The 22,595-nt window shown below is 41.3% G+C and overlaps 1 protein-coding gene across 1 annotated transcript in view; it reads right to left on the bottom strand.

Annotated features, from left to right (window-relative positions):
- The window catches only part of PCLO (piccolo presynaptic cytomatrix protein), a gene marked incomplete at its 3' end in the record, with an annotated part of 257,700 nt that overhangs the window by 210,754 nt on the left and 24,351 nt on the right, over window positions 1–22,595 (bottom strand). The window contains exon 3 of the mRNA XM_044423276.1: window positions 11,241–12,521. Coding sequence (XP_044279211.1) covers window positions 11,241–12,521 — 1,281 coding nt within the window. The remainder of the gene's footprint in view (window positions 1–11,240; window positions 12,522–22,595) is intronic.

Raw genomic sequence — 22,595 nt, 5'->3', positions numbered from 1 at the left:
AAACTTCACTCTAATACTTCTCTCAAGGTTAGATTTGGGGCAGATGGCCTCCTTTCAGAAAATATACCAACTAAAAGAGGTATCCACCAGAGTTGCCTGTTGGACTTCTTTCTTTCCCATTTTCATATCAACAGTATTGTTGAAGGACTGAGACCTGGAATTTTTTCCTGTATCAATGCTCTGGTACCCTTTGGAGTGAGAAGGCTTCTAAGTAAATTGAGTGGCTTTTGTGCAAAAGAACATTTAATAATTAACCAGAAAAAAAACAAAAGTAGTCACCATTGGGGGGAAAAACACTTCTGGAAATTGGTCAGTATCCCCATTGAGCAAATAATACCTTTAAATACTTAGTCCATGGATTTAATGCTCATCTGTCATGGACCACACCCTCCCTATCGGAAGGCTACCAAATTGAATGCTCCCACTCTGTACACCTTTTGATGTGTTTTTTTCAAGCATCAGTGTGGTGGTTTGGTCAAACAACCAGTCAAGGTATTTTGCAGAAGATATTCCTACAAATTCTGTATGGTGCAGAAATATGGAGATATATTAATTTGTCCTTCAATTTAATTGTCCTAATTTAATTAATAGAAATATTTCAAAACTCTTTCTTGAGATTTCTCCTAGCCATTCCCCAGGGTACACCTGCCCCTCTCTTATGGGGAGAAACAGGACTCTTATTAGCAGCATATGTTCACACTGCTCTCACCCTAATTTGGTTCATGTTATCCTCTATGAAGGACTTACACCTGTCAAAACATGTTTACTAGAACAGCTACAAAGTCCAGCCCATAGTACCTGGGCAAATCTCATATGCCCCCTTCTACATACTTATTGGAAAAGTACAAACATTTTGCCTTTTCTTTGTACAAACAGGGTCAAGCATTTGTTAAAACAGGTCCAACTATACTCTTGTTGAAAGGAGATGTATTGTAGCACTTAAACGGCATCCTCAAATTGGCACTTATTATTAAGAACAACATTTGCCTTTGAGCAGTATTTTTCTGGTCTTACTGTCCAGTTGTAAGAAGATCCTATACAGCCCTGCAATTCCACTGCATGTTTGCATGGGCATTACAACAATATTCCAATCCATCAACATTTCTGTATTTGTGAGTCAGGTGAAGTTGTGGATATTGAACATTATTTACTTCACTGTACAACCAGTCAAGGTACAGATTTCTTCAGCACAGCCTCAATTCACAAACCTTCACTGGACAAGATTTGTACACTCCTGGCAGGTAATGACACACACATCCTGGCCCAAGTTGTGAAGCTGGCCCTGGCATCCAGGAAAATAAAGGACTGGTAACAGTACATTTATACTATTTTTATGGATATGCTTTATTTTACTCATTTTATGATTATGTGATTTTATTTTGGATCATTTGACTTACTAAGTTTTTATTATATCTTAAGGACATTTTAATTTCCCTTTTTATAACACTTTGCCATTCGAATCTGTCATGCGGTTGTTTAATATTTGTAGTGTTCTATAGTCATGGCTTCTTGTAATTGAAATTGTTACATAATTTTGTTGCATTTTATTGCTTTTTCTTTAAAAAATTGGGATGGCCTATAGTTATAAACAATAAATATTCATTCATTCACTTTCATGGAGGGCCTACTGCCTACGAATGTGGAGGGCCAACTATACGTAGTCCAACTTACGTACAAATTCAACTTAAAGATGAATTTTTGTTTTCTCAGGAATGGAACATGTTCATAATGTGGAGTCTGTCTGTCTGTCTGTCTGTCTGTCTGTCTGTATTTATTAAAACATTTCTATGCCGCCCCATTCGCCGAAGCCTCGGGGCGGCTCACAACAGAAAATTAAAATACAAGAAATAACAATATAAATATCATGATTATTTTTTCTAATCACCTTGAATATACATACTGTTAATTTTAAATGACAGAATTTATTTTATAGCCACAGATGAACTGAGAGAAAATTTGTTAGTACATATAGGTGTTCCATATAAAAATAATTTAAATAGATCATTACATACCTTACAACATACAATTCTGAGGAAAGTCCATATGCCTTTCACATATATTTTTAAAAATCATGAGCTTCACAAAAGTTTTGAAATTTGTATTTTTAGGTTACAAATCTCTTAGGCACCAACTCATGTACCCTCTTTTTGGGTAGGAAAGTGGGTTGTTTTATGTATTTTAATGACTACAGTAGTCCCCTGAAATTCGTGGGGTTACATTCCTAAAGCAACCATGAATTGTGAAAAACCGTGAATTTGGTGCCAGCGATGGGCACTGGCTGCCAAGCCAGTGTGGGCAGGAGGTGCGGGCTGGGCTGGGGGGCGGGTGGACGTGTGGCGAGGCAGGGACAGGGTGGGTGCACACAGAGATCATTTTCTCCGAGTGAGTCCAACAACGATCTCCTTGTGAGTAAGCTGCAGCACGGTAAGGCCCCAGCTTACTCGCAAGGAGATCGCTTTGAACTCACTCAGAGAAAAATTCCGTGAGAGACTGAATTCCATGAACGCTGAACTGCAACTTCATGGGGGTATACTGTATAAACATCTCACCGACCTGTATGACATTAACCAGATATTCTACTGCTCTTTTCCCTTCTAACAGCCACCTCCAATCTGGAAGATCTGCTGGAATGCAAGCCCCGTAATTCCCAGTTAATCCAACAGATTTGGAAACTGGCTCAGGTACTGATGTCAGTTCAGTAAACAATTCACTCCAAAAAAGATGGCTAACATATAATTTGATGGGAGTGGACAGAAAGAAGGGGAAAATTAATTTAAAAGTGGCAAGGAAAATGAAGGGCTACAAACTAAAGAAAACTGGGAACATCAAAAATAGAAAGTGTTATTGTGCTATACGAGATGGAATTTAGCAAACTTTTCAAGCTACTTGACAATTACTCTAAGAAGAAAGTAGAAAGTTGCTTTGATAATACAACAGAAATGGACAATGTTAGAAGTTCCCCAGCTAAATATGCAGTAAACCCTGTGCTGTCCTCCTCTATGAAAGAACATGCGCACTCCTGGCACTTATTTGTGCAAGACCACGGTCACCTGCTCCCCTGAGACCTGAGCCATGTCTGAGAAAGACAGGAATAAGTCACAAATGGAATTTAGTGTTGAACTTAATCACAATTGGAATTTAGAGCCGAATTTAGTGCTAGAAAGTGAGTCCTTCTAATTACCCCAAACTGAAGGGGTTTCTTATGCAGAATGAGTGAAAACTGCACCTTTTATATATTCAAAACCTAATGTATCCAGGATTCATTACTTTAGATGATGTATCATGTGGAATATATATATATATATTATAGTGGCATCCATGCATGTACAGCAGTCACCTTCAGAAACCAGGTTTCAGCTACTTGGGTATTTTGCAATAAGGACATGGTTGCTGAAAACAATATGCCTGCAGCAAGATACTTTGAAAATTTAGCTCTGCCTAAAGTTATTAGCACTCAAATAGTTATCTTAAAAGTACTCAGTAGCTGAGGCTAGTAATGCTAATAATTTCATCAAATTGGATGATTTTCAAAAAATCTGTTCCTTCCTTGGAATTCTTCAGTTACAAACATAATTTAAAGGAATTGGGTGGTTTACAAGAATTATTTAAAACATTAGATAAAAGGAAAGAAATGTCCGATGATGAAGAGAGAACACTCTCAGATACCTCTTGTGCTTTTTCTGCAGATATTTGGGACAATACTGTATTGGAATAGGAGAGAGACCCTTTGACTAATAAGACTGGGCTTGGTAGATTTATTGCAGACAAATAGGCTGCTAACAGGTAGAGGTCTTTGGTTCACCACATTTAGCAATTTGCAATATGAGTAGAGAAGGAGATGCTCTAGAAAGCACTGGGACAGAGCTGGACAAATTACTTAATCTGGCTCAAGTAGCGGTTACTGCAGAGATACATCCACTTTCAGAGAAGAATGTGCAGAGCAGTACTAGCAGGGAAGTGGCAGGTTATACTACTAGCACAATGTCCTTTGCCTCAAAAACTGGTTCATGGCTAGCCATGAGGTATTTAGAAGATGGGATCTCTAGAAAGGCTAGAAAATCTTGCTCTCTACTTAACGAATACCCTCACTCCTGTAACAAGATATTTTGCCGTAATATTCAGTGTCAGCAGGGCAGGTTCACAAAATGATAAAACTGAATACTTGGGAGGATGTACTGGAGTCATCTAGAGTACAGAGGACTATTCCAAGTCATATAATTTGACAACTCAATCAGAAGACAATACAAGAAGGGGTCCCTTGAGGAGAAAGAATGGTAGCTACAAAGACAAGTTACAAATCCATCAGTATTATGTCCTGGACTTCCGGTTTGGGTCATGGCGGCATCGCTGTGAATAGTGAGAGCTCTCCCTATCACGCCGGTGTTTGTTCGACAGAGAGCCGTGGGAGGCTCATCTAAGCCCTGTCAGGGCGAAGATTAGATTGTCCGGGCACTCTTCTAATTATGCGGGGCGGCAACTCCGCTTTTATTGGGAGTGATTCGGGCTTTTCTTAATCGGACAACACAGGGGAGAGTTAAAAAGCTCCCTGAAAGCCATTGACATTTGGACAGTAGCATAGTTAATTAGCTGAAAGTTCATCGGACCGCTGGGTGAGCATTTTTATCTTTTTTTCTTCTATACTACCCATGAAAGTGCAGCAACAGTGTCTAATTTGGTATAAAGAAGAAAGGAGAAGCCCTTTGATGGAGGGAGAAATCCCCCCCCCCATGGAGTTTTAAGTGGCGACTGATTTGGGGGAGAGGAGTTGAAGTTCTTTTCGAGAGTTTGAGGCTTGAGAGAAAGACCTTTTTTCTCTAACCTCCCCAAGGGTGAAGAATTAGAATATATAATTGCTTTGAAATAATGTGATAGAAGATAAAAATTACATTGATTGGCCATTGTCTCTCTCTTTTTCTTGGACTCTTGCCAAAAACAATTGGACTCTTGCCAAATTGAAATACATCATTCTCTTTGCTTGGTAAAAATTGTAAAGAAAGAACACCTTTTCTGCTGCCACCCATTGGCTATTTGGATTTATAGCAAGTATTTTTACTCTCCTATATTTTTTCCACTGCTGTCTTGTAATCTTTGGTGAAAATTACTACCACTATGGAAGAGCTAAAGGTGATGCTTCTGGCAATACAGGAATCCTTAACAGCTTTGCAAATATCCCAAGAGGCGATGTTAATACAACAGGAAAACATTTCAATTGAACAAAAAGAATATTTTGACAAACTTGATAATTCTATTAAGGAGGCTTTGGTAGATGTACATCTTAAAACTGAACAGAATATACAAAAAATACAACAAGCATTTGAAATGGTGGACCAAGAAACAAAATTAGCAATGCCAATAATTAAGTTATCATGGGAGTTGCTTGCTATATTAGAGAGAGAGAATCTATTCTGGCTATCAAAAGAAGGATCATTTCTTACTGGGAACATTATAAGATACAAACTGGACACGATTTTTAAGGCACAAGAACTGTATGATTGGCAACAAGAAATACAGACATTGGAAATGAATGCTGATTTACAACAAGCACTACAGCTACTGAAAAAAAAGGAAGAGAGATGGGGCAGGGGTGTAAAGAAGAAATAAGAGAATCTTTTATCTTAAATGGAATTATTTAAATGGGTTGGCACATTTATATGTGGTATGGAAAGGCTAAGTTACATGATTCTTTTGTCTTTAAGTTACTATACTAGAAAATTATGTTGGTGTAGGAAAAGTTGTACTAAGATGGTCTTTCTTTTTTCTTTTTTAACCCATGGAAGCTTTTCTGTATCCAAATGCATTGAATTCTGAAGGGATTATAAGATATGATCTAAATTGAGCTAAGAAATATAGGAACAGGGAGTTGATCTTTCTCTTTGTTGGTGACATAAGGTGTAGATACAGTCGAGGTATGTTAAAGATTGTAAAGAGTGGGGCTTTTATAAGGAGTTAATAGCATTTGATTAAGTGATACTTAAGTTAGATGAAACATTAGCAACTTAGTATAAAGAAAGTTTGCATAAAATCTATTATAGGTAGAAGTTGTCACCAAACAGATTAGCTAAGATGTTTTTAAAGATGTCAAATGGATGTTGGGTATTTAAACATAAATTGGGTATTTTTATTACATAGAGTAGAGGAAGTGATACAAAAATCCTTAGTTTCTTAAACCGGAAATTTCTTTTTTAGTAGGCATTATATTGGAACATTAGTAAATAAGAAATGTATTTGATTTTATTTGTAATCTTTGTAGTGAGGAGTCTATTTGTTTAATATTGGAAAAATGAAGAATTACACATCGACAAATTGATTAAAAGATCCTGAACTATGCAGAAATGGTCAGACTGAATTTACCATTGAAGGAGTAAGAAGATATTGACTTCTATCAAATTTGGAGACTTTTTTCTTTATTATTGGCTAGAGAAACGGGACCTTGCATAGATTTAAACATACTTTTTTTTTGGACTTGGCTTAGATTTAAATATGTTCTGAGTTATTATAAATGGATTTGAATATGACTAAGAAATGTTAAAAAGAAAGAAAAAATGAGTAGGTGCTGATCCAGTATGTCTGATGTAATTGATGATTGATGTTTTTAGTGTTAGTTTAAAAATTTTAATAAAACTTATTTTAAAAAAAGTATTATGTCCTGGAATATATGTGGACTGAAGTCTAAAATACATGATAAGGATTTGATTGAATATTTAATACATCATGAAGTGACAGCATTCCAAGAAACCTGGCTTATGGCAAATAATGCAATATTTTTACCAGGATTTACAACATGGGTTAAACCTGCACAGAGAAAGAATGTCCAACAGGGGAAGAGCCATAGGAAGCCCAGCCATTTTACTTAAAGAGGACTTGGGATAAGTGGAGAAATGGTTGATGGAGGAAACTGTTCCCTCAGCTTTCTGGTGGTAAAGTTCTCTACTGCTGGTATAGCAATAATTTTGTTAAATGCCTATATACTTCCAGCCTCTTCTCAGAATTACAATTCCGATACATGATTGCAGCTCAAACAACTATTAAAGGAATTGAATACAAGGCTCCCAGGCATTCTGATAATACTGTTTGGTGATTTTAATGCCAGGATGTCCTCATCACTATTTGAAGTTGTGGAGAAATGGGACCTTTTGGATAATACTTCCCAGAATTTTAACTATTGGAAGCCCAGAGATAAAATAGTAAATAAAGCTGGCATAAACCTATATGAAATTACATATATGTCTGGTTGCCAGATATTGGGCTGTAATTATATTATCTATTGTTCAGCGTTGTCAGGTAGTGCCCTTGATTACATCTAGGATTCCAAAAAGAAAACACATTTATTATCTGGTGTAACATTTAACAGCAAGGAAGATAGTGACCACTAGCCCATAATACTGAAGCTAGCCACAGACTGAGATTTAAGGCCAGTGACGGATACAGATAAATGGTTAAGACAGAATTTGGAATTTCATCAAGAATGAAGATTAAAATGCCAAAAGGTTAGTGTGACGGAATTAAATATTTTTCAAAATTCAATCAAGGGTTAATCTCTACATAATATTATCTCAAGCTCTCACTCTAGTATAGGCCATCCTACAAGCTTACCAGAACTTATGTGATAATTTGAGGCCTCTTGTGACAACCAAGTTAATGTCAAATGAAATAAAACCATGGAATCCGTATGGTTTGACAGAGAATGTAGATTGGCAAGAAGCAAGTTGAGAAGACAGACTCATAAAATAAGGGCCTTGTCAGACCATATGGAACAGTGTACAAAGTTAAAACTTAGACATGATTACAAAAAGTTAATCACAGCCAAGAAATTACAGTTTCAGAATAAATTTTGGTCTGAACTTGAGCTGGCAGTAACAGGAACAAATTTATTCCATTTCTGGCATTTAGTTTCTGGCAGGCTCAGAGAAATAAAATTCTTTTTTTATAATCCTATATCAAATGCAACATGGGATTTTTTATGCAAACTTATTTAAAAATGATGAAGTTGGAAAAACTGGACAAACCTTGACTTTAGACACTGACTGTCTCCCATCATGGTTGCCAGTCTCCACTTGTGAGATTATTTATATAAACTTTGAAACATGACAAGGCACCCAAATATTTAAAGTGTAAAATGTAGATTGTGGGCTTCTCTTTTGACAGGCTTCTTTACATATGAATAATGCAAGTTGAGTCCCAAAAGGCTGAAATCCTGGTACAAAAGTTCCAATATTTAGGAATGGAATAAGAAAGGAACCCAAAAACAAAAGACCAATCAGTCTTACTGATATTCCAGTCAAATTATATGCTGCAGATCTTTTGCAAAAAGTGGAGGACTAGGCAAATGAGCACATCTTGCTTGCTGAAAAACAGGTAGGATTCAGGAAAGGTAGATCTACTACAGACAATTGCTTCATGGTACATCATCTAATAACTAAATACACACAAGAAGAGCCAGTGTGGTGTAGTGGTTAAGAGCATGGGACTGGGACTCAGACGATCTGGGTTCAAGTCCCCGCTCAGCCATGGAGCCAACTGGGTGAATTAAAAGCAGCTGTTGGTTTAGAATCTTTAGACTGCTGATTTTCACTTTATCATTATTAATATTATTAATTATATAATATTATAAATAAATATTAGTAATGTTATTAATCATATTTCTAATTGGGTATAATGTGTGGTCTCCCAGTTGTGCCGCACATTACACCCAATTATAAATATATTCAAGGCAAAGGTTATTGCAATGTTAATTTTTGATGCAGAAATCTGGGGCTTTGCTTCCAAGATTAAGCAGGATTAGGCATTTCCAGCTATACAGAACCTAAATGAACAGTTCTGGCCCCAAAAAATTATAAAATTACTCCTTAATTTTGGATTCTCCACACAGGCATTGAATCCAAGGGGAATGGAAACCAGAGGGGTTTTTAAACAAAAACTTTTGGATATGGGAGCTCAGTCTGATATAACTGCAATTACATTCTCTAGCGTAGGTAAATGGCTAGCAGGAACAAAACATCAGCATCATTATGACCCTATGACAATGGAACAATGGAAAGCTTTTACTAGACTATGTTTTGAATAAACAGAATCAATGGTGAAACTGAAGAGATTCTATGGCATTCCAGTTCAAAATAGACTTTGCATTTGAGGGTCCCCAGTTATATATTGACATTAGAGAATGTTATTTAGAACGTTCCCAAAGGAAATGAAGTACTGGGAAAAGAAAGAAAAGTTGAGTTTCCTGCTTCAGGGGACAAATCAACATGTTACAAAAATGTTGTCTTGTTTGCAATAAACGCTGCCAGATGCAGAGAGAATTTTGTGGGATATATGACAAAATTCTTGCTTACTGTACCACAAATCCTTAAGGGTGTTCAGAGAGCGTGATCATCTTACCAATGCCCCTGGGATCTATCTGCACCTTAGTAACATTAACCACTTTCAAGTGATATTTTATATTAATCTTAATAAATTTTATGTATTAAGACACTTAAAAATCTGATTGTATAGGCTTAATTCTGCCATGGCCTAAGGACTTGTGCAATATACAAAGAATAAAAAATAAAATGTATTTGTATGGTGGAAACTGGGGAAGGCTGCTGTTGGTAACAGGCCTGCCCAAGCTGGTGCTTAATAAAGCTGTTTGACTACATCTCCCATCATCCCCATCTAGCAGAACCAATGGCCATGCTGACTGGGTATGATAAGGGCTGTGATTCCACACACCTGAAGGGTACCAGCCTAGGGAAGGGCTGGCTAACCTCTCTCTTCCTGGCAGGTAGTACCACCTTTCCAACCCAACGCTAAAATTAATTTATAAATAACACAGTACTGATGCTTTTTGCCATCTGATGCTCTACAAAATGGTCACCAACATTTCTTTCATCTGTGAGTATCTGTAGTGCTGTATTCCGCCTGCATGCTAAAAATAGAATTACCTGAACTGCAAGTCCACAGGAAAGCTAATTAAAGAGTTGGTAAACAGTGCTTCTCCCCAGTGAATAACTCATCCAGTAAGAACAGTGGCTAACATCTGTGATAATCCTTCAGCATACATGTGGCCCCATGGGCCTTCGAATCTATGGGCTCTCATTTATTGAATCATCATGTATTTGCTTTTCTGACAACCTGGCAGTAATAAGATCAATATAGATCACATTTCTGGATTGGGCAAAAACAACAATGCCCCCACCCCCTGAAAGATGCTAAACATTAGGTTCTTGGCTATCATGTAAATTACTACTCTGTTATGAAAATGCATTGACTTTAAGTAACTTGCTCTCTGGTTCTCAGCATATAGGTTGTACCTAAAGGATGCTTTGCCTGCTACAAATGCATCTCCCATCAGCCTTAGGTATACAGAACAATTCACAGAGCTAAGTCAGCTGCTGCTTGTTGTTTTTTTTCAAACCACAACAGTAATGGGGGAAAATGTCAATGACACAAAAAGGGACTTGCAAGGATGGCCAGTCCATTAACATGTTACATCGCCACCAAATAGTTACATAGTAGTTGGCTGGTTTTTGCAAAACAAAACAAACAAAGCTCTTCCTCAGCAGAGAAAACTCATTTTATCACAAGGTAGTGTTTTCTTCACAAATTGCAATATTTCCCAAATGCAAATAATTAATACAAGTGACAAAATGCTAGAATGGAAGGTACACCCACAGAGCTTTTCTGCATGTCACTTTCTCAAGCACAGGAGACAAAATGAAAAGATGTCAGACAAGTAAGCAATAAATTGCAGGCATTCATCATCTTGCCTCATGATACACGAGTGCCAAGCAGTCTGCAGCCCAGCCTGACAGAAATAATCATGCAGCCAAGTAGAGCTGGTCATGACTGTAACCACTCCCTCTTCTCCCTTTAAATATGTATGTCTAGCATTTTGTCACTTATATTAACTATTTGCATTTGGGAAATACTGCAATTTGTGAGCAAAACACTACCTTGTGATAAAATGAGTTTTCTCTGCTGAGGAAGGGCTTGAAGATCACAATAAAATAAGTTATCAAAAGAACCAAAAACTGCTTTAAGCTGAACTTTACAAAAGAAACAAAAGAGATTAAGACCATCCCAATCAATGCCAGGCAAACAAACGTACAGTGCAATCTTACGTATTTCTGCAGAGTTCAAGGGGACTTACTCCCTTTTAAGCATGTATAGGATTGAACCCTTAAAAGCCTGATTAAATGTTCCACTGGCATTCATCATTTGCAAAACAGTGGACAAAAAATACAAAAGAAAACATTGCCTACCTCTGTTATGTGTGGCACCGGGTTAAATCCACAGAGATTGCACACTGTATTCTTGCATTCTGTACAAGTATTGTAGTTGGGAGGATCCTTAGAAACGACATTTAGTTCAGTTTTACAGAGAGGACAAGCAGATGCTGGCAGTGAAGGCTGAACAATGTCTTGTGGATCAACACTTTGCTTAGCTTTAACAGTTGTAGGCTTGGTATCTTTGGCAGGTGGAGGCTTCTTCTCTGCGTCCGTTTCTTTAACAATTGCTGCTTTGGGTGGCTCTGATTTTTCTGCCACTGAAGGCTTTGCTTCTTTCTTCATGGGTATTGCTTTGGGAGCTGGTTGAGCTTGACGGGTGTCCTTTTGTGAGCCAGACAGCTGTGCTGGAGCAGGAGGCTGCTTTGAGGGGGATCCAGATGGAGGAGCCTGTGGTGAAGCTCCAGGCTGGCCCGCTGTAGAGATTAAATTTGAAGCCTGACTAAAAATTGAAGCACCAAATCCAAAGAGCTTTCCCGTAACTGTCTCTTGAGGGGTCGTTGGCTGTGGTTTAGGGGCATCAGTGATACCTCCTACATTAAGACTGAATCGTCTAGATTGTTCTGGAGTTTTCTGAGGTTGTTGCAACTGAGTTTGTGGCTGGACTTGGGTGGGTTTGGGGCCTGCTGTGGCTTGTTGTCCTTTGGGAGCCTGCTTGGCATCTTGCTTAGGAATTATCTGGGTTTGCATCTTCTTAAGGTCTCCTTTCAAGTCCAGTGATTCAACTTGCTTTGGGGCCTTAGTATCCAATCCAGATGCAGACTGAGAAACAAGTTTGGGATCAGACTTCTGCTGAGACACTTGAGGTGACGTTTTAGCATCTGGGGGAGCAGATTTATCTACAAGCGTAGATGTGTCTTGAGATGGCTTGGCAGCCTCTGATCTTGGATCTTGCTTAGTATCTGATGGGGAATGTGTTGGCCCAACATCTCTTATGGGTTTCTGAATATTAGACTGTTTTTGTTTCTCTTCAACCACTGCTGACTTGGGCTGGACAGGTTTTGGGGTGGATTCTGTTGACTGAGATAACTCTCTTGCCTCTGTTGGTGGCTTTTTGCTTTCAGGTAATGTGGCAGCGTCAGGTTTCAAAGCAACTTCTTTCTTCTGTGCTGGCTCCTGTGGTTGGGACACTGGTTTTCCTGAAGCAGGTGTTATTTGTTTGGATGTCAAGGGCTGTGGTCCAGGGCCGTGAACAGGAGCTAAGTCGCCACCCAAAGCTCTTTGCATCTGGCAGTTCAAACAGAGCCACTCTTTAACCTGCAAGAATAATTAAAAAGAAGTTTAAACAGCAAAACATTATTATATCCTAAATGCTGAAAATATCCAGTTGACATGCTCTGAGAAGAATAGGGACTCATTTTATCATGTCTCCTTTCTATGTTTACATTTTTTTTAGTTTTGATCATGCCTATTTTCTACTTTCTGCTTTTACAAATGTATTTCAATATTAGGATTAAAACACTTCCTTCCATACATTATGATAATGTCTATTAGTTGTGGCATATTGTCTTCTGCATTACTGATCTGATCAATAATCACAATTTTTAAAATGCTTTTGGTTTTTCAGACTACACATTGTAGCTGGTGAAATTGGGTTAACCAACCAAACAAACACTGAGGCCTGTACAGCAAGGGTCCCTGGTTGTAAACCAGACCTTAGATATCCTAGGAATTATGGAAACATGGTGGAATTGAGAATACCAGTGATAACAGTCACCTTGGAAAATAATCATTATAGGAAAAATAGGGAGAGGCATACTAGAGAAGGTGTTGCTCTGTACGTTGAAGGAGGGCACAATGTTTAGCAGATTTAAAAGTCTAAATAGTGCAGACTACTCCACAGGGGCACTGTGGCTGAAAATACCTCACACTAAAGCTAATTTTATACTAGAAACATGTTATTGTCCCCCATCCCAGAACTTTAGATGGAAAATGAAATGAGGGAGGCATTTAAAAAAGCAGCAAATATTCTAACAATGGGAGACTTCAACTATGACTACATTGTTATCAGAATTAAGTGGAAGACTGGCAAAGAGATCCAGCACAGGCATACTTGACTTTGAAAGTTGGATTCCTAAAATGAGGGAACAGGTAAAAAGGATGTTGAAAAGGGAGTTAAGAGGGTTAATTTCTTTCAAAGTACCAGAAAACCAGTCAAAATCACAAGAACCGTGGCTCAGAAAGTACGTAATACCATAAGTTAGGCAAGGTAGCACAAAGCCTGAAAGGTGAGCAGTATGGTTAACACACAGCATCAAGGAAACTATTATGGAAAAGAAAGCTTCCTTCCAAAAATGGATGTCTTGCTCAAATGAGGAAAACAAAAGGGAGCACAAGATTGCACAAGCAAGATACAAGCATATAAGAGATGCCCCTAAAAAAAGCATTTTTGAGAGCATATCATTAACCACACCAAGGCTGCTGCTGCCACACCGAGGCCAGGACCACCGGCCCAGGCCCCTGCTCCGGCCCGCTTCGCCGGCGTGAGAGACACGCCGGGGCGGGGTGGGGCACGGGGAGGGGCCCTGCGGCCTACAAAGCGCCGGCGGCGTCCGGTGGCCAACGGCCTAAGGGCGGTGACGCCACCATTTGGGGGCCGGGCGGGGGGCCGGGCTCACCGGGGGCTTTGGTGGTTGGCCTTGGTTTTGTTCGTCTGTTGGCTAGCAGTAGTTTTAAGTAGGATGTTTTTAGTAATTTTAATTGTCGGTTTTAGGTTGCTTTTAATTGGTGCATCTCGTGCTTTACTATGATGTTGTCTGGGGAGCGCGTGGGCACCGCCATTGGGTTGGTGATGGGCAATGGACGTTATGGCGTTGGGGGTCTAACGGGTCTGCATGGAAGAAGGAGACCTGTCCCTCTTTCTGGTTATTCCCCCAACCGGCGGGTTCAAGGTAGACTTGTCAGCTGCCCCCCGGGCCTGTCGGTGCTGTTGCTTAATGCCAGGTCGGTCCAAAATAAGGCAACACTCATCCATGATTTGATCATGGATGAGAGGGCCGACCTGGCTTGTATCACAGAGACCTGAGCAGGTGGATGTCGCCCTCTCACAACTGTGCCCGTCTGGGTACCTGGTCCAGCACCGACCATGCCCGGAGGGGAGGGGAGGGGGAGTCGCTCTGCTTTATCGAGCTTCTGTCTCCCCTGTGGGGCTTCCTTTCCTCTCGAAGCCGGGGCTGGAGTGCCTCCACTTGGTCTAGGGTGACTGAGACAGATTGGGGATTCTGTTGGTGTACCGTGCACCCTTCTGCCCAACAGACTCCTTGCCTGAGCAGACGGAGATCGTCTCGGACCTGGTGTTGAGGACTCCCAGGATGTTGGTCCTGGGGGACTTCAATCTCCATGCCGAGACGGTTCTAACCGGGGCAGCTCAGGACTTCATGGCCTCCATGGCAGCCATGGGGCTGTCTCAACACGTCAGTAGCCCGACCCATGAACATGGACACACTCTGGACCTGGTTTTCTCAACAGGGCAGGAAGAGGGTGATCTGAGGGTGAGGAATTTAAGTTTGACGCCCTTGTCATGGTCAGATCACTTCCTCATAAGGTTTGAGCTTGAGAGCGGCCTTTCCCTCTGTAAGGGTGCAGACCAGATTGTATTGGTCCGCCCCTGGAGCTGGATGGATCCTGATGGATTCCTGAAAGCTCTGGTGGATTTTCCGGTTGACAAGACTGGTGATCCTGTCGATGCCCTGGTTGAACTGTGGAATGGGGAGATGACCAGGGCTATTGACACGATCGTCCTCTCCCACCTGACAGAGCCTGTTCATCTCTCTGGTATACACCTGAATTACGGGCGATGAAGCAGGTTGGGAGACGTCTAGAGCGTGGGTGGAGGAGATCATGAGGTGAATCTGACTGAACACACTTCAGAGCCCATTATCAGACCTATGGTGTGGCGGTGAGGACGGCGAAGAAGACATTCTTCTCTGCTTCCATTGCCTCCTCACAATGCCGTCCGGCGGAGCTCTTTCGGGTGGTGCAAGGGCTGATACATTCAGGCCCAAAAAAAGATCTCATACCACCCTCAAGGGCCCGCTGTGACAACTTTGCCAGGCATTTCAGGGAGAAAATCGCTCAGATTCATCACGAACTTGACTCTACTATTGAACCAGATTCTACTGAGGAGATGCCAACGATGCCGTCGAGTCCACAATTAATGGATGAATTTCAGTTGTTGTGGCCTGATGATGTGGACAAGGTGCTTGGACAAGTACGCCCTACCACCTGCTTACTAGACCCATGCCCATCCTGGCTACTTAAGAAAGCCAAGGATGGGATAGGCACCTGGATCCTGGAGGTGGTCAACGCCTCTTTAAGAGACGGCCGGGTACCATCCTCTTTAAAAGAGGAGGTAGTCCGACCAGTCCTAAAGAAGGCAGCCCTGGATCCAGAGGTGGCTGCCAATTATAGACCAGTGGCCAACATCCCGTTCCTGGGCAAGGTACTAGAGCGGGTGGTGGCAGGACAACTCCAAGCATTCTTGGATGAAACTGATTCTCTGGACCCATTTCAGTCCAGCTTCAGACCCGGGTACGACACTGAATCTGCCTTGGTTGCCCTGTACGATGACCTGTGCAGGGAGAGAGACAGGGGGAGTGCGTCCCTGTTAGTTCTCCTGGACCTCTCAGCGGCTTTCGATACCATTGACCATGATATCCTTCTGAATAGGCTGGCGGGATTGGGAGTTGGAGGCACCGCCTGGCGGTGGTTCCGCTCCTATCTCAACGGCCGATTTCAGAAGGTGGTGCTGGGGGACTATGGCTCTGCGCCATGGCAGTTATGCCATGGAGTTCCGCAGGGGTCCATTTTGTCCCCTTGCTATTCAACATCTACATGAAACTGCTGGGAGAGGTCATCAGGAGGTGTGGGCTGCGGAATCATCAGTACGCTGATGACACCCAGCTCTACCTCTTGTTTTCCACCAATCCAGCACAGTGGCTGTGCTGAACTGGTGCCTGGCCGAGGTAATGGGCTGGATGAGGGCCAATAAACTGAAGCTCAATCCAGACAAGACGGAGGTCCTGTTGGTGGGTGGTTCGGGACTCGGGATGAGGGCCTTGGGCCTTGTCCTAAATGGGGTTGCACTCCCTCTGAGGGACAGGGTTCTCAGCTTAGGAGTGCTCCTCGACCCTGAGCTGTCTTTAGAAGCCCAGGTGACGGTGGTGGCGAGAAGCACTTTCCTTCAGCTTCGGCTGATCTATCAGCTGCGTCCCTTCCTGGAGAACGACTGCCTGGCAACAGAGACACACGCATTGGTAACTTCCCGATTAGATTTCTGCAATGCGCTCTACATGGGGCTACCCTTGAAGACGGTCCAGATACTTCAATTGGTGCAGAATAGAGCTGCCAGGCTGCTGACGGGGACTGGACGTTGTTCTCATATAACCCCAGTTCTCTGTCAGCTCCACTGGCTCCCAATTGAAGTCCGGGCCCAATTCAAGGTGTTGGTTATGACCTATAAAGCCCTCAACGGCTTGGGCCCTGGGTATCTAAAGGAACGCTTGCGTCCATATATGCCCTCCCGCCCCTTGAGATCAGCAATAGATGCCCTTCTCCGGGAACCCTCTGTGAATGATATTAGGAGGGTCAGTACCTGGAGACGGGCTTTCTCTGCGGTGGCACCCCACCTATGGAATGTGCTCCTCAGAGAGGTCCGCCTGGCGCCGTCGTTATTTGCTTTTCAGCGCCAGGCTAAGACCTTTTTATTTACAACTTATTTTAATTGTTAATTTATTATGTAGGTTTTTTTTTAAATTTTAAGCAGAGATGCATTGGGTTTTAATATTTTTATTGTATAATTTTATATGCTTTTGTTTGTTTTTGTTGTGAGCTGCCCCGAGGCTTTGTTGCGATGGGGGCAGCATAGAAGTGTTTTAAATAAATAAATAAACATTAAAAGTGATTGATTGATTAGATTTTTATCCTGCCACATTAACCCATAAGGCTCCCTAAATCTATTAAATCTCTTAGAAACAAGAAGCCAGTTAGAGGGACACTTGGACCATTTGATGATACTGAGAAAAGAGAAAAGAGATTGTAGAGAAGTTGTATGAATTCTTTTAAGCTGTCTTCACTGCAGAAGATATAAGACTGATACCTGTACATGAACTGTTGTTTTCAGGAAGGGAATCTGAGAAACTATGTCAGATAGTGATTACAAAAGATGAAATTCTCAACCTTATTGACAAACTGAAAGTTTGTCAATCACCAGGCTTAGATTCTATCCTTCCTAGAGTTGACAGAGAGTTCCAATATGAAATGGCTGACATTCTTACGAATACATTCCTAAGATCAGCCTCTATACCAGAAGACTGGAAAATCAGCAGTATAACTCTAATTTTTAAAAGTGATTTCGGAGGAATGGGGATAATATTGGACAGTTAGTTTTATCCAATTGAACTGTTCCAGATACATTGGATGGGCAAGCATATAGAAGGGCAAGCCATACTGAAAAAAAATATCAACATAGCTTCTGCAAATTAAGTTCTGTGTCACTAATCTTACAAAATTATTTGGGACTGTAGATAAATATGTGGATGGTGGTTATCTGGTAGACATTATTTACTTGGACTTCCAAAGATTTTTTTACTTCCAAAGTCCCTCACCAAAGCAAGCTTAGCAGTCATGAAGTAAGAAACAAGGTCCTCTTATGGAACAGCAACTGGGTAAAGAATAGAAAACAATGGTAATTTCTCCCAGCGAACAGATGTGTACAGTGGGGGATTTTTATTAGCTTTTCTTATTTCTAGTTTGTCTATTTAAAGTTTGCTTACGGTGATCCTGCTAGCATGCTAGTGCTTGATCACAATAGTTTAGTGGCAGGATGTTTGCTTTGCATGAAGGTGTTCCCAGGTTTAATCCGCAGCATCTTCAGGGAGAAATGTGAAAATGCCTGCCTGAAACCCTGGATAGCAGCTGCCAGTCTGTGTTGACAATACTGGGCTAGATGGATCAAAGATCTCAATCAGTATAAGGCAATTTCCTGTTTTCCTATGCTACTGCTTGTCTACTGCTTATCAGGCCATGGCCTTTCCTTCCTTGGCTTGGTTACTGAAAGGCCCAAACCAAGGTTCCCTGGCTAGTCCCTTCCCCAATGTGCCCAGTGTGTAACCCAAGAAAAAATACTGCAACTCTGATTTCTCAGGAAGAGAGACAAGACAGATGCCATGCTAACCAACCTAGAGCAGAAGAGTCTTTGGTGACTGAGCTGCATGCAGTTGTGTACCAGGTCACTCAGTTTCCAGAGTTTGCCATTACATATAAAACCTCCCTAAAGCTTTGCTTAAAATATTGTTGAAATACTCTACACTAGTTAGAAGAAATACCTAATCATTCCTTTGCCAGTATAAAATTCCTTTGCCTATATGGCTGTGTTTTATATGTTTAATATCATTACAAAGAGCACCCAGGCAATCAGGTCCACTTCCAAGACCTTCTTAATTAAAGCAATCTCTGCCTGCTGGTAGAAAGAAAACAGAGGAAGCACTCCCTTTGGAGGGAATTCCATAGCCTGGGAACAGCTAAGAGAAAATACATTTCTGAAGGCAACAATCTAAAAGAAGGGCCTCTGCAGAAGATCTTAGGAACCTGACCAGTAGCCTGGTCTCCAGCTGAGTGCAGCTTTAAAGGTCATAACCAGTGCTTCGAATTCTGTCCACAAACAGAATTTTCTACTCATAGCCAGTGGAGCTGTTGTGAAAAGGCAGTGCCATTCCGCTCAGTCATCAGTCCAGCAATAGCATTCTGGATCAGCTGACTTATGCTTGGTTCACTGTATACTTATGTTTTGGCTGTCCCATGTTTTAAAAATGCATTCCCCCCACATCACTCAAAAGTCTTGGGGTATAATGAAGTCTGAGCTCAATTATTTGTATGGGATAACAGATGACATGCTATTTTAGTTCAGCACTCAAAATTCTTCCCTCTTTTAAAGAAAAATAAATTCCTTTTGTGTGACTTAAAAGGCTTTTCTGGAGCACACTTAAGAAAGGCATTTCCCAGTTTAAACTTTCCAGCCATGCCTTCAGAAGACCTTTAGGGGAGCTCCCCTATAGTTTTTATCCTTACTGCCAAGTGGAGGATTTAAAACTGTAAAGCTGTCATTGCCTTTTTTTGTAATACCCTAAGCAAGAGGACACCAATGATTATTCACCACTTCTCAGGTTCAGAAGTGGAATGTACAGTGGTACCTTGGCTCACAAACTTAATCCATTCCAGGACTCTGATCGTGAGCCAAGTTAAATTTCCCCATAATGTTCAATGTAAATAAGGTTAACCCATTCTGTAACCATTTTTTAAATAAGAAAAATGTGAAGCAAAGTGACAACAACAAAGATCGTGGCCACCTCACTCCCGCAACCTGAGCACAAGTGCGGCCATCTCCTCCGCCTCCACAGCACGACTGAGATTGCGCCTGTCATCCCTGCACGTGCCTGTCATCCCTGCAGGCATCCATCATCCCGGCGCACTGGGGATTGGGTGGTAGAGACGGGCATGATTGCAGGCACACTGGGGGAGGGAGCGATGGACGCAAACAGTGTGCTGGGGGTGGGGAGATGGCCTCGATCGCAGTTCCGTTCGTGCAGGGAAGGTGTGCCTGATCAGAGGCGTGCTCCTGCAGCAAAGACAGGCAGAATCTCAGCCACCCCCCCACGGCTCTGTTTTGCTGCTCCTGTCTTTCCTGCAGCAGTGTGCCTCTGATCACAGACACCTTCCCTGCACGAATGGAACTGTGATCGTGGTCATCTCCCCACCGGGAAGGGGGGGGCAGATGGCTGCGATCTTGGTCGCCACCCAAAGCAGTGTTCACGACCCAAGTAAATTTTTTTCCATAATTTCTGTTTGTGATCCAATTTGTTCATGAGCCAAGGCGTTCGTGAGCTGAGGTACCATTGTATTAATTTTCTGCTGGAGAATATATTTTGCTTTGTTAGTCATCAGGTCATCAATTCCAATTCCAAAGAAGGTCAATGCCAGAGAATGTTCAAGCTGCCGCACCATTGCACTCATTTCACATGCTAGCAAAGTTATGCTCAAAATCCTACAAGCTAGGCTCCAGCAGTATGTGGACTGAGAACTACCAGAAGTACAGACAGGATTCCGAAGAGGCAGAGGAACTAGAGATCAAATTGCCAACATATGTTGGATCATGGAGAAAACTAGGGAGTTCCAGAAAAACATCTACTTCTACTTCATTGACCATGCTAAATCCTTTGACTGTGTGGATCACAACAAATTGTGGCAAGTTCTTCAAGAGATGGGAGTACCAGACTCTCTTATACGTCTCTTGAGAAACCTGTATGTGGGTCAAGAAGCAACAGTGAGAACTGGACATGGAACCACTGATCGTTCAAAATTGAGAAAGGAGTTTGGCAAGGCTGTATACTGTCGCCCTGCCTATTTAACTTATATGCAGAGCAAAAGTGCATATAGTCAAGGCTATGGTTTTCCCAGTTGCAATGTATGGCGGTGAAAGTTGGACCATAAGGAAAGCTGAGCACTGAAGAATTGAGGCCTTTGAATTGTGGTGCTGGAGGAGACTCCTGCAAGTCCCTTGGACTGCAATGGGATCAAACCGGTCAGTCCTGGAGGAGATCAATCCTGACTGCTCTTTAGAAGGCCAGATACTGAAGATGAAACTCAAATACTTTGGCCACCTAATGAGAAGGAAGGACTCACTGGAGAAGAGCCTAATGCTGGGAACAATTGACGGCAAGAGAAGAAGGGGACGGCAGAGAATGAGGTGGCTAGGTGGAGTCACTGAAGCAGTTGGTGAGAGCTTAAATGGTCTCCAGGGGATGGTGGAGGCCAGGAAGGCCTGGAGGAATGTTGTCCATGGGGTCATGATGGGTCAGATGCAACTTCGCAACTAACAACAACAAAGTCATCAAGTGGTCATTTTTACCATGTTATATTTTACAAATAGGAAGAATGTATTATCTACCAACCCAGGTAGACATGGGGCCAAATAGCATTTTAGGTTGTATTTTTCCGTATTTCCTTTATTTTGCTATTATAAACATAACAATGCTTAGTTTTTATTTTTATGTAATATCAGCATTTGTATTATGTTGCAGTTTTTATACTTTGATTTAAATTTTAGCATTTGCATCCCATATGAGCAATAGCCAATGAAATGGAGAGGGTGGTGGGAATGAAGAAATACTGAATGTAGCAATGTGTGTTTCTTTTATTAGATGTTACCAGGGGAACAGATGGGTGAAACATAGGTCAGCAATAGCCAAATGGTCCTTGTAATATTTACTAAGGTGGTATAGTATTGGATACACAGAAAATTTGTCTGGGATTGCCCCAACTCATTTTAGGGATTTCACGGTAACAGACAGAGGTCTGCAAACCAGGAAAACCATGTTGTTGGGGTTTCAACTATAATATTGAATTAGAGCAGTTCAGCCTTGCTTTAACTGAAGTTAGCCTGTATTATAAAAGCTACATTAGAAATTTTTATTTGTTGCTAATTTGTGTTATCAAGGATTGAAGAGTATGATTTAACTATCTTTTCCATATTATTTGCCATCCTGAACAAGAACTAACCCACACCTCATTATTAAGGCAAGTAGTATAAGTGATACTGCTGTTTGATTTGAAGTGGAAGACTTAAAAGCAAAGAAAATGCAACTTCTACAGTTAAGATCTCAATGCACATATTTTACTTGTTCCAAATGTTAAGTAAAACATGTGATTCATTCAGTATTGGGTGCTTATATAACCTCACTGAAACATTTCTTTTGGCACATGTGAGAAACAAGGTAAAAGAATTGTATCTTTTTAAAAAAAGATAAAAATAAGGGCCTAAGCAGAGCCATTTTATAGAGAAACCATTTTCTAAGAAAAGGATTGACATGTACCACTTAGAAAAATAAGAAGACTTAGTTCATTAAGATGAGATAACTGGAATGAGGTAACTTAACCACGAAGGCCCCCAGTTGAAGCAAAAGAGGCAGAAAGGTGGGGAAATTAGAGATATTGCAAATATTCCAAGAATAGGTGTCACGAGCAGACTGTTCATCTGATAGTAACCAGCCAATTAACTAAATAGTTTAACTAATGTTATTTGCTTTTAGCCTAACAACGTCATTTGCTTTCTGTATAACTGCTTGCTTTGGAGAGGAAAAGGGAGAAGGCAAAGGAATGTTGATAAGCGGCAGTGAGTGAGAGAAGAACCCCCACGCAAGGACTGGCACGCAGTGATCATGCTCCACCTGGATGCAGAGAAGGGGCCTTCAGTGGACATGCAGACCCCATGAAGGCCCCACAAGGGGACTGGTTAAAGGGTCAGGCAGACCCTGAGAGGGGATTGGATAAGGGAAC

Source organism: Varanus komodoensis, unplaced genomic scaffold (assembly GCF_004798865.1).
Source record: "Varanus komodoensis strain SLA01 unplaced genomic scaffold, ASM479886v1 scaffold13_3, whole genome shotgun sequence".
NCBI lineage: Eukaryota > Metazoa > Chordata > Lepidosauria > Squamata > Varanidae > Varanus > Varanus komodoensis.
Note: the sequence above shows the minus strand (reverse complement) of the source record. Positions and strands in the feature narration are given on the sequence as shown.